This window comes from Chaetodon auriga, chromosome 2 (genome assembly GCF_051107435.1).
Source record: "Chaetodon auriga isolate fChaAug3 chromosome 2, fChaAug3.hap1, whole genome shotgun sequence".
Taxonomy (NCBI): Eukaryota; Metazoa; Chordata; class Actinopteri; order Chaetodontiformes; family Chaetodontidae; genus Chaetodon; species Chaetodon auriga.
The window spans coordinates 5,756,853-5,769,309 of record NC_135075.1 but is presented as its reverse complement, the minus strand read 5'-3'; the positions used below and the strand labels follow the sequence as shown (position 1 = coordinate 5,769,309).

Here is a 12,457-nt window from a genome sequence, read left to right as displayed (position 1 = left end):
TAAAAAAAAAAAGATACTTCATCACCTAAATGGCCTAATACAACCAGATAAAGGTATAGCAATCTTAGTAGAAACAGAAGCAAAACCTCTACTGGTAGAAAAACTTCTGACTGATGAATACTGTGTTTTAAATTGTGACAGTTTTGTATAAACTGATGTACAGGTCTGTATTTGTGGTCTCCACAAGATATGATCGTACCAAGGATGATCCCAAAATCAAGTCATTTCTACATTATGCAAATTAGGTAAAAAGCCAACTTCTCAGTAAACTGGCCCGGTTTTATACTGAAACACATGACAAATTTAGGGCGCGTTTTTAAGATATAACATTAGTGTTAATCTTAGCTATTATTCATCAATATTCAAGTCTATGTATGACATTTACAGTTAGAGCATTGCTATACTTGATTGATAACAGCCAGACATAGTTGGACAGTTACTGTAACAATTACACACTGCTGGTGTCACATCTGATAATGTTTTCTTATGAGACTGAAGACCCCTGATAATACTACTGAGAGCTCTGCCCTGTAGCTCTGAATCGTGGAACTTTTAAAAGGGATGAGCGTAAAATGATAATATAATGTGTTTAAAAGTTCATATTGGAGATTAAGACAAATCTGTTCACCAGCAGTCTGTTGTTCTCTCTCCCTGCTGCCAACTACAATGGATGGGAGTCAATCACACATCAGCATTCAGCAGATAACTATTAAATATTAAACATCTGGGGTCTGGACTGGGGCTAAAAACTTAAATGAGGTACCCCTACCCTAGACCTGGGCATTTCACAGCCCACGGGCCACATCTGGCCCTTGGGGCATCCCTGTCCGGCCCCCGTGAGGTCAATCGTAAATTAGAACATAAATGAAAAAGTATTTACGCCGTGCACACAATACAACTGTGTTGCTTTTACTTTGAAAAGCGAAACTTTTTGTTTTTTTGTTTTTTAAATTGACGTAAAGACGCACATGCATGGGTATACTGCTACAAGTGATGCTGGCCAGCTAGCCCCCAAAATGTCAGCTGACGCCAAACAAAGAAAACTTGATACCGAATGTCGCATTTTCAACAAGACATGGAGGCTAAATATTTCTGTACAGAAGTGAAAGTTAAAGCCGTGAGCTCAGTTTGTGGTACACGGGTCGCTGTGTTCAAGGATTACAGTTTGAATCGCCACTACAACCAAACATGAGGCGAAATACAAGAAGCTGTCTGATCCAGAGCGCGCGAGGGAGTCGGATGCTTTGCTAGCTAAGCTGCAAAATCAACAAGGACTTTTTACTAAACTTTGCTCATCCGGAGATGCAGCAGTCAAGGCAAGTTATGTCATACCCCACAAAATGGCTGGAAAAAGTGAACTGTTTTTTGAAGAGAACGCAGACATTCAGCCAGATTTCAATGCACTTGTTCAAGTCCAAGACAGACTGGATTTTTCCACTGAACAAGTAAAAGTGAAAAACATTAAAAGCACATTTTGCTTTTTGTATAAAGTTGATCAGCTGCTGATCTTTAACACACTGCAAAATACCTTTTCAGTATTTGGGAAAATTAACATGTTAACAACAAAATGAAACACTGATGTAATGATTGTTTTTGTTTTTACTCTTCATTACTTCTATAGGAGTATTTTCCTATTTGACCAACACCACAATTTCTTATATTTATAGAAACATTTACAGAATATCCTTTTACTTCTGATTACCAGTAGCAGCTAATCGAAATATATAATTTACTGCTTTTTAAAACGGGAAAAAATTAATATTGAGCAGAATTAAGTTCAAGTTATTGTTGGTTCGGCCCTCAAACACAGCTCAGGTTTCTCATGCGGCCCCTTGTAAAAATGAATCACCCACTCCTGCCCTACCCGGTCACTGAGATGACTAACTTGCTACTCAACTTATGAACAGTAAAAGGACACAGCCCACTCCTTATTTTTTTTCAAATGGCAAAAATGATACCAAGTGGTATTTCTTCTTCCACAAAACCATCTTTAGGCGAGTGTAAACAGACACCAGAGAGCATGTTAACCAGGCAACAGCCAAGATTTCTTTTTTGTTGCTAGGCCAACTCACCGAATTAGCATTAATTAACTACAGCTGAATAAATTCACAGAGAGCAGTTATCATTACAGCCAATGAAATCAACAGTCCCTGACTTTAACTTACATTTGTTACATTTCACTTTTTTAAACCGCCACTTTGATATAAAAGTCCTTAACTGCTCAGCCCTCGTCTTGATATATACTGTATATCGGCAGAGTGCACAATCTTTGCAACACACAACACTGCAAATATCACACAGTGACACTTACATCTTGTCCGGCTGGATCACCCTGAAGGGTGGAAAGGGGGGTCGTCGTTGAATGCCTGGCAGCTTCTCTTTGGCTGGTTTGAGGAGTTTGGGATTGGAGGAGGAGGACGTCGAAGAGGAGGATAAGCCGGATCCAGCGGTGGAAGGACGACCGAGGATGCCTCCACTTGCCACTCCAGCTATAGACCCCGAGCCCAGCCCGGGCCCAAGTCCGCTGCCGCTGCTCCGGTTCCTGCCCGACACTGGAAAGGGCGAGGTTGAGGCTGGCTTGCTGGCCGAACTGTGTCTTCTCTCTGGGGTGACAGTATAAACCAGGCTGGCATCAAAACATTATAGTTAACTCAATAAGATGATCACAATTAAGCACGGCAAAGCTTTGATTAAACGCTATAACAGACTAGCCTATGTGGGTAAACGTGGCAATAATTGGGCCATGAGTCAGGAGCAAAGGCAAGACACATGTGGGCGGCTGGAGCTCAGGATGTAGAACGGTCATCTGCCAATCAGGAGGTCGATCCCTGGCCTCAGCAGTCCACACGCCAAAGTATCCTTGGGCAAGATACTGAACCCCTAAACTGCCCCCAATGCTGCGCCATCGGCGTTGGATAAAAGTGTCTGCCAAATCTAACTAACATGGGAACATACAAATCTTCCTCTGACAGTGGTGAGGAGGTTACCTCGACAACAAATAAGCAGCATTTGTGATTCATGCCAACTCAGCCTAAAATAGAACTGGCCAACAGGTCAAGAGCTTCATTTCCTGCCTGAGCTTCTTAGAACAGCGACAGTGCAAACTGATAAAAGGCAGTATGACAGCAGAAAAGGTTAGGAGGAGTTGTGGAAGGAAAGACAAAAATAGATGAAAGACAAAAAAAAAAAAGTTCACAAAGCGCTTGTATCCAAAACTAAATAGCTTCTCCTCTGAGGAAAATTTAAGTGCGCCATGGTTTCCAAACATCATCACACGCTGGTCTCTTACGTGTGCTCCCACAATAAGCACTAAAGGGTCTGAGTTTTCAAAGGAGGCTCTCATCACTTGCTATTTTTAGTGACAGCATACAACAATGAAACAGCAAACTCAAAATAATTTCATTGACATTTCCACTGCTGTTCCACAGCATATACCCATTTCATTACAACAAAGACTCATTTCAGAGAGTCTAGAGTTAATCATTTGCCAAAGAAGAAAGTATCAAAAGAATAAAGGCATATTTTTAAAGCAAGTTTTCTGCAACTCAGGCAGAAGCTCCCTGATACATACACTGGAACACAGGTGTGGGCCTGGTTAGCTCCCCTTTAACTGGGCTAACGCCGTGGTGTAGCTGGGAACTGGGCTGTAGGCCAAAGCTCAGTCTCAGCTGGTGATCTGCAAACAAGCTTGTTGCTGCAGAAACAGTGGAGGAGATACTGACACACATGCACGCACAGGGCTGCCACTCCCTCAGCCTCCAACACACACAAAAACACACACCTTCAAGATGTACAGCTTTCTTCCAATTTCCCTTTTAAGGAAGAAGAAAAAAAAAGCTTTTAAGAGTGCCCTCTTCTCACCTAAGGGTCTCTCTCCCTCTACACACCCATTCACGCCACCCTCCCGATATCTTCCCTCCCTCTCCTGAGCAGCCTTTCTTTCCCCCCTTTCCTCCCTCCTTCCCCTGCTGTCTTATCCTGTCCCAGTCACAGTCAACAGCACACCCTGCACACAAACTCATACCAGGCAACCCCAGCGTGACACTGACAACACTAACACTCAGAAAAGAGAGCCAACACCAGCGGCAGTGGAAGAGGAATAAAAGAGGAGAGTCAAGAAGGTGGGGTGGGTGGGGCAGACAACAGACACAAGGAATAGGAGGAGTCCTAATATCCTATTTCACACTGTCAAACAGTTGGCTCAGTGCTAAGGGGAATCCCTGACTGTGGGAGTGAGAGAAAAAAAACAACGAACAAGCGCGATGGCCTTACTACCATCTCCACAAGCTCCATGTTCAAGCCGGAGCTTGGCCCCTGTACAGTAGCTGTATAACAATAATCACCTTGTTCTTTTACTAAAACTAATAAATACACTATGCTCAGTCTTCCTTGCTATCTGGGCTCAAGGCGAATCATCCAAATATGTGTATTTGTGTGTTTGCTCAGCCGAGGCAGTGCATGAAAGTCTTTGTTCGACAGGTTCATAAATGGATGCATAAAACGGCAGGCGAGCTTACAGCTTCCCGTTCTGCGGTGAGTGTCACCCCTGCTGGGACAAGCCTCAGCCGAGAAGCACAAACACCTAACGGGAGACAGATGGGCTCAAAGAGGCACGCTAAAATCATATTGAGATCATCTCGATGGTGCCGAGATCAGTGCCTTCGCCTGTGTTAACGCCACATGGGGTCTTCCTGTAATGACATCAGAGGGAGGAAGCCGGGAGGAAAAATCACAGCAAGAGCTCTCTACTCTGTGTGACCACATATAGTAGCACAGCCACAGAATTTCACTTAGATTTGGACTTTTCTGGCATGGAGCTGAAATGATTATTCAATCAACAGAAAATGAAGCGGCAATGACTAATAATCTATTAATTAAGTCATTAAAAATGCCAAACTGATTCTCTGGTTCCAGCTTCTCAAATGTAAAGAACTGCAACTTTTTCCGTTTTATTTCTCTGTTTTATATCACAATAAATGGAAAATCTTTGGGTTTTAAACTGCTAGTGAGACAAAACAATACATCTGAAGACATCACATCAAGCTATGGGAAACTATGATCAGCATTTTCTGCTATTTCCTGACAATGACACCACTAAAGGATTAAGCGATGCATCAAAAACATTATCGTCAGATTCATCGATGATGAAAACAATCATTAGTGTCAGCCCTATTCAGCCCTTACAACTCTCACTTGAATGGAAGTAAAAGGAGGCACCATTAGCTGCTCATTAAGCAATCTGTATAAATTAGTCAAAACAAGAATTCAGTAGCATGTGATGGTGAACAATTAGTTATTCTATGTGCATCAATCTGATGCGTGAAGTCAGAATCAGTGGCGATGGTGACCTTACTGAGAAGACTGGGTATCGGCCAAATGTGACAGATCCACAACATAATTCCATCACCAGTGTCAATATTAGATTTAGTGTTTCCACTGTCATTTACATGCATTCAATTATGGCGGGCTGCTGGCTAAATCTTAGTGCCACATCGATCTCTGGACCACAACATCGCAAGGTATCAGATTGTTACTCTGCATTGTCAGATACTGCATGTTTAAAATCTGGCACCTGGTCGCTGTGTTTTTACGCACACCCTGAGTGCTGGTATTGGCTGGGAGCTACACATTGTCCCGAAACATCCCAAGCACCACACAGTAAGAAAATATGGGCAGAGGGCAAAGTCGCTGGAGGCGCAGACACCGCACACACTTCTCGCGGGTCATAAGTGGTGACTGAGAGGGATTACTTTGGATGAGTCTGTATCTCTTTTTTTAAGGAAATTCTCCTCATTCTGCTTTTCCGCATCAGAATATTACAGACATTGTGCTCACATAACAGAATGACTCATCAATACATGTTTGAAGGAACAGCTATAACCAGCCTGAAACCACTGTTCACTTTGGATACTTGTGGTCCATGTATCAGATTATGCACAGTACCACCATGTTAAAGCCGTACCATGGCCACAGGCTGGGATGTTGTCGGTACTGTTTTACCTCATAGACTCTGTAATTCCCTCCAGTGTTTGTCTAGTTATCATTCAAAATCCTCAGACAGGTATAACAACTCAACTAGATGCTGCAGTTCATAAGCAAGAGTCTGGTCTAGACAGGCTTGTATCAGTCTATAATGTTTAACAGCGTGGGAGGAGGCCGTCCTTTCACTGTCGTTGACACAGTAGCAAAGGCAGTTCCTCTCAGAGCCATGTGCTGTTATACCTCCCTCTTGTGGCTCCTTTAACAACTGTGACTGCTGTCACGCCTCATGGGGAACGCACACCACTGAAAAAGAATTCAGTGACTACAACTCAATACACATTTAGGACAAAAAAGACCCAAGTTATAAGAAGAAATTTCAGATTCCGAGAGTGAAGGATGGGACAAAAACTGATGCTACTAAGTCTGTATTGGCCATCAGATTTCCACAGAGGCCCCGTGAACCAACTTTTAACAATTCCTGGCACCTTAAATTGACTTGACTTACAAAGACTAATATAAAATTTGACTTTAAACAGCCCTGCACGACAGGATATGGTAGGTGTCACTCTAACAGACAGCCTTCTTTACCATTTCAAGGAAATGAGTTCGGGAGTGAACAGACAGCTTATTTCTTTCAGCAATTGAGGGTGTTTGTGAACTCGCCGTGAACACTGTCAAGTTTAACGAGATCCACGGTGATGCAGTGTCACTATTTTCACAGATCTATAATTCATCCATTTACTTAAGCACTCTAGTCAGAGATCCAGCTTAACTACCAAGCAGTGAAAATCCGTGCTCTGAAAAAAAACACACACACACACATCCCTCAAGTGTTAACAGAACCAGAAATCTGATACGAACGTGTTAAAAAAAGTCCATTACTGCGAAGACCCAAAGAGCCACATCAAATATTAACAGGGGAATTGTAAACACACACAGTGAGTTAAATAAATAAATAAATCAAAGTCTGTGGCGTCCCTTCTCAGGTTACCGTGCGGACAAGAAAAAGTGGTGGGGGAATACAAAGGCGGAGGGAGAAGTAATACCACAGAGTGTTCAAGTGTTAAGCTTCAGCACCAGCCTTGAAGTGGTATATGGTTCCTGTTGGTGAAAACTAATTTGTGACTTCCTTCTTCACTAATCTACCGTCTCACCTTTCTTCTTGTGAGGGGTTATTTATAAAATTCAGAAACTCATGAAACTAACTGCATGGTCTTAGTGTGAAAGATCAGTCAGAATACATGCATGCACACTGGCGTATATGTGTGTGTGTGTGTGTGTGTGTGTTTGTGTGCATGAGCATAACACTTACCGTAGTGTGCTTGGAAGGCTTGGGGCTTGACTACCTGACCGCAGTGGCTGCACATCACCAGGTAGAAGTCGTCCTGTGCGGGACACTGGCCAAATATGGGCATGTCTGTACACAGGGGAAGAATCAACCACACAGGGCACAAGTCAAGGGAGTGAAATGAAACAGGCCTGCGTTCACCTGCTGCCCCTGTTAGCAGTGCACTGTGAATCTACAGCAAAATATCCATCATTTGTTTGCTGTCACAACAACAGTGATAGCCTTTTTTGTGCACAGCACCAAGAGGGAAATTTGGTCATGTACCTGAGTAAAATTCAGACATCATTGCATTGCAAAACACGTAACCATATTAAGAATATTAAAAATCTGAGGAGTTCACTCAAGGCAATCTGATGAGCACTGTTTGCACATGCTAACACTGATCTCTCCCAGGTACCGGTCCCCATTCATCATAGAGAACACGTCCTACTAATAAGAGGCAGGAAAAGGGCAAAGCTGGCAATCCAGAGGCAACCTGCTGTCAAAGAATTAACGTCTCTCCAAGATCTAAAAAAAACACAGTACATACAAGATCTATGAGCGTGGATGATCTGTGACTTTAAATCAGGTTAGACCTCTCACCATGAAATAATGTTCAGTATGGCTTTCCCCTCATGTTTCCTGTGTTGTTCTTCTACTGGATAACTTAATTCAATGATTGAAAGGATTTATTTTAGAGCTGCAACACTGCTTAAAAGAAAAATAACCTGCAACATTTGGTAATTGATTAACCTTTGTAGTGAAAAATAAAGTGTTCTCTGGTTTCAGCTTCTCACTTGTGAAGATTTGCTGCTTTTCTCACTTTATGTGATAGTAAACTGAATATCTTTGGGTTTTTGGACTGCTGGTCAGACTAAACAAGCAATTTGAGGTCAGCAGCTTCAGCTTCAGAAATTGAGGTGGACATTTTTTAAAAACCTTTTCTGACATTTTATCGACACAATGATAAACTGATTGAGGGCAAAATTAAGAAAACACATGAACTGACAGTGAAAATAATCAATTAGCAGGCCTACAATCAAAACAGTGTGTTGCTGGATTTCTTGACAGTCTGTCAAGTTTGAGACGTGGCATGTCACAGTGAGATGTACAGAAATGTTTAAAATTCCTAACATTAAAATATTCCAATCGAGTAATGCTGGTCACGTTCTCATGAGTCAGGATTGATCTGAAACCTCCTCCTCTAAAGCCAGCTCATGCTTAACACAAGAAGACGTTGTGGAGTAATGGAGTAAATTTATAGCAGTACAGTGCCTCTATCGAGGGTTAACTGAAACGTAGAAAAAAGAAGAAACGGCTGATTTCAGTGGTTCTTTTTTTCCCCTCTGGTCAATGTACATGTTCCTGCAGTGCCACTAATGCAGCGCAACGTTCAGGTGCACAATCATAAAAAACACCAGAAGCATGAACGCCAAGGTACGCGAGCACAGCACGGTCTGCAGCTCCAGCATCTCTAGCCACCAAATAGCATGAACCAAGCCTCACGCTTCATAAGCCACTCTGAGGCAAATCAGAGGGAAGTGCCGCTCCTCACCAGAATGTGATCAAAATTTACCCTGGCGCAGAAAACCAGAACCCACCTAATTAAGGAGGCTAATTAAGAGATTGCCTGGGGCGTTATGATGAGATGAGCAGAGGATAGCATACAAGAGGAGAGAGCTGGAGCCCCTCTCCAATATGTACTCCACCAGGGCCGTCAAGGGTTCTCCAAACATCACCGGCTGAGTCTGCAAAGGATGAGGGCCATTAAGCAAAGACCCTATAAAAAGGGCCTACCTGGCCGGTTCCCTCTCAGAGAGGTCAGTGGCAGTTTTGTGTGGATGAATTGACAGGCCTGATGCTACTTAGTGTGTGTCAATTGTCTGAAACCACTCTCCTAAGTGTCTCCTTCAACAGCAGTGGAGCGAAAAGACGCGCTTTCACAGTGGCTGAGGTCTGCCTCAGAGAAAAGGCAAATGTCTTCACTTAATGGACAAAGGCGTGTAAATTATATAGAACTTGCTAGTTGGGTAGCACGCTGCTGATGTGCACAAGCAAGGGTCTGACTACTCTGCAACGATGACAAGTGCTAAAATGGGATGTGGAGGGTAGTACTCACTGGTTGCCACTTGGAGGAGCGTAAGCCATTAAAGCAGTGGTTGGAAGCTGGCCTGGAAGTTCTGGGTAACCTTTCGGTTCTGCAATGTCTGTTTTCATCCAGTTCTCTCTATGAGCCAGTCTCCTGTACCACTAGCAAACTGAAGTTATAATGAGAGAGCACACGTGTTTGCTAAATCAATAACTTCCCATGCATTCTCCATTAAAACTCCACTTTCTCTCGGATCCTTTATTGAAACAGGCTAACCACATTTCCTTGCTGGATCAATAGCAAGGTCAAACGGGACTCATTCCCAAACTGCTGCTGTTGTTCACTCGGAGCGTTCTCCAAACGGGTTGTTCAACTATAAAAGCAGCTCTGCTAGATCGCCTTGCCACCCTGCATTCAACGCTTTGGCACCAACTGAACTGTACAGCTAAAATGGCCCGACTTGAAATGTGGTCTAACACCACTGTGTCTGCCCTGTTCTCAATCTCCATTTTCTTCTTGTGCGAACAGGAGATGAAAAGGATAGAGAGAGAGAAGGAGAGAGAGAAAGGAAGTCACGGTGGAGGAGAACGAAGAGACAGAGCAACCGAGCAAAGCCAAGAAAGGAGCGCGACAGAGGAAAAAAACACGGCGAGAAAGAGAGCAGAGAAGCGGGCCGAGGCCTCAGCGAGACAAAGAGAGTGTGAGCAGAGGACCTGCACTGGAGGAGGAGGAAGAGAGCCTATGAGCACGAGACAGAGGAAGAGAATGAGAGTCCAGTTAATTTCAGCATCCTCATCCGTGGCAGTGATGAATGATCTAGGTGGAATAGTAGCAGCTCTGGCTGCCTCTGAGCAGCACACACGCTGGCTGAATCTGACCTGTGGCTGACACTGGCTCTACATTTCCCAGCTTCCCGAACTGTGACAGTGCCACACTAAAATCTATAAAAAGCCAGACAGATGATGAGTGAATACATCAGTCATTAATTGCCATACATTTTTACAATGTGTTAATCATCTATGAGCGCTACAATGGCGTTTACACCACAGGAGGAATCTGGTCATGAGTCATGGCGGAAAGGTGTAGTCATCCACTTGTAATACCTCTACTAGACACACACACACAGAATAACATTCTGGTATGAACACACACTTCTGCCACGAGCAGCATGTGTTGATCAGCCCCATGACACAAACAACAGTCACTGACAGACGCTGCGATATGACGGAGACGTGTTTCAACCCAGTTTCATGTCAAATGACCTCACAGCCTTGAATTTTCAAAGATCATTTTGTCTCTCTGTCTTCTTCTGAAAATGCTTTTCTTGACCTGGAGATAGGATAATCTCTTTGTTTTTCTAACGGCCTTTCGTCCTCACAAAGCAGACAACAGTCCTGTAGGTCAGCCACCACCCCAATGCGTGCAGTATAATGTACCCTACAGCATTTGCATGAAATCGGAAAGCTCTATTTTTCTTGTCATCGGGAGCTTCATTTGCCTGTGACATTGTGCAATGGTCTTAGGGTATGCACACAGGCCACATTGTTGACCAATGCAAATTCAACATCAGATAAGTGCCCTGTGAAGTAGCCTGCAATTAACCCTTTCCCTCACAGCAACATGTGGAGGGGGAAAAAAAAAGAAACCAAAGCTGGACACACACTGATGACATCAGAAGTGCACACCAAAATCGTGTGACTGAAGTGAAATGTGCCATCTTTCCTGATGATGACTCCTCATTGAAGACAGATGCCCTGTTCTATACAAAATACAGAAATCACTTCTTCCAACAAACGCCTGCCTCCACAATGTTGGACGGACCAGTGTCCAAAGGTGTTCTATATCAGGAGTCACATAAGTCTGTCAAATTCTGGGACAATTATTCACACCACAGTGATCGCTTTGTTGTTGGCTATGCAATTAATGATGATGTTGAGGGTCTGAATATGATCCTGGTGGTTTTTGCTTAATTAGTGCCATTTTTCTCTGCCAAATCATACCCACAGACAGAATTTCAGAACAGAAAACAACAGAGAATACATTTATTTTCACTATGCACTCATCGCTACAATACACCTAACAGAAAAGGACACATCTTGATCTTGGTGTCCTGGTAGCTGCGAATGAACGTACTGTAACAGCAAGGTCACATTTGACATGCCCTGCTTATGTGTCCTTGGGCAAGAAATAAACAAATCTTTTCTTAAGTGTTTGAGAGTAGCTTTGATTGTGTTGCAGAAATGCATAAAATGCAAAATAAACATAGCGTTTCTGTGAATATGACCTTTCAAGAGGGTTGTCAAATTGACTACTTGAGACAGTGCACAATATTGGTGATGCATGAAACCTTTAAACAAGCTAGACTTCAAACTACGATCACTGCATAGCTGTGGTTGAAAGCTGACTCATCATTCATTCATTTAATTCTGGCTTAAATAAACAGGTTAGTCTTCAACTCTCCGTGTCAACTTGCTCATTCTGCTGTCAGTCTTACAGCCTGGTGAGGCCGGATAGCCCACGACTGCGGATTCGTAATTAAACAAGATGCCATTTACTTGTAACAATTTACCTATGTGGTGAGGCTCATTCTAAATCCAGGCCTGCCAGCAGGACAAATCAGCTAGCGCTAATCGAGGTGTTTCCAAAAATAAAATTCAAGTACAAACTGCTCTGAAACATCACTCCGTGGCTCAGAAGCCAGATGATGTGTGCCTCTGACACTGTGGGTTTTATCACGCTTTTATCAGATGATGTTTCTCTTTATTCTGTCATGACTGAACCGTTCTCTGTTAGTGCCTATTACAGAATGATTAAACATCAGCCTTGAAAAACACAATTAGGAAAACCTACGAGATGTTTAGCGAGAAAAGTCGCAGGAACACAATCATCCAATCATCTGGTTATCGCAGCAGTCGGGTTGTTATTTGTAATCCACAGTGATGGCAGACTTTCAGAATTTACATGTCAGGCCTGAATAAATCAGAAATGCATATGACATGCTGGTTGGCGGGAAAGCACTAAAAAGTTATCTTACATTTAGCATTTCCATCAGTTTCAAT

At 43.1% G+C, this 12,457-nt stretch overlaps 1 protein-coding gene across 1 annotated transcript in view; it reads right to left on the bottom strand.

The window, feature by feature from the left end:
• The window catches only part of atxn7 (ataxin 7), a 28,103-nt gene that overhangs the window by 8,090 nt on the left and 7,556 nt on the right, over nt 1-12,457 (bottom strand). The window contains exons 5-6 of the mRNA XM_076751151.1: nt 7,295-7,399; nt 2,312-2,603 (exon numbers count right to left, since the gene is read on the bottom strand). Of these exons, the coding sequence (XP_076607266.1) occupies nt 2,312-2,603; nt 7,295-7,399 (397 nt within the window). The remainder of the gene's footprint in view (nt 1-2,311; nt 2,604-7,294; nt 7,400-12,457) is intronic.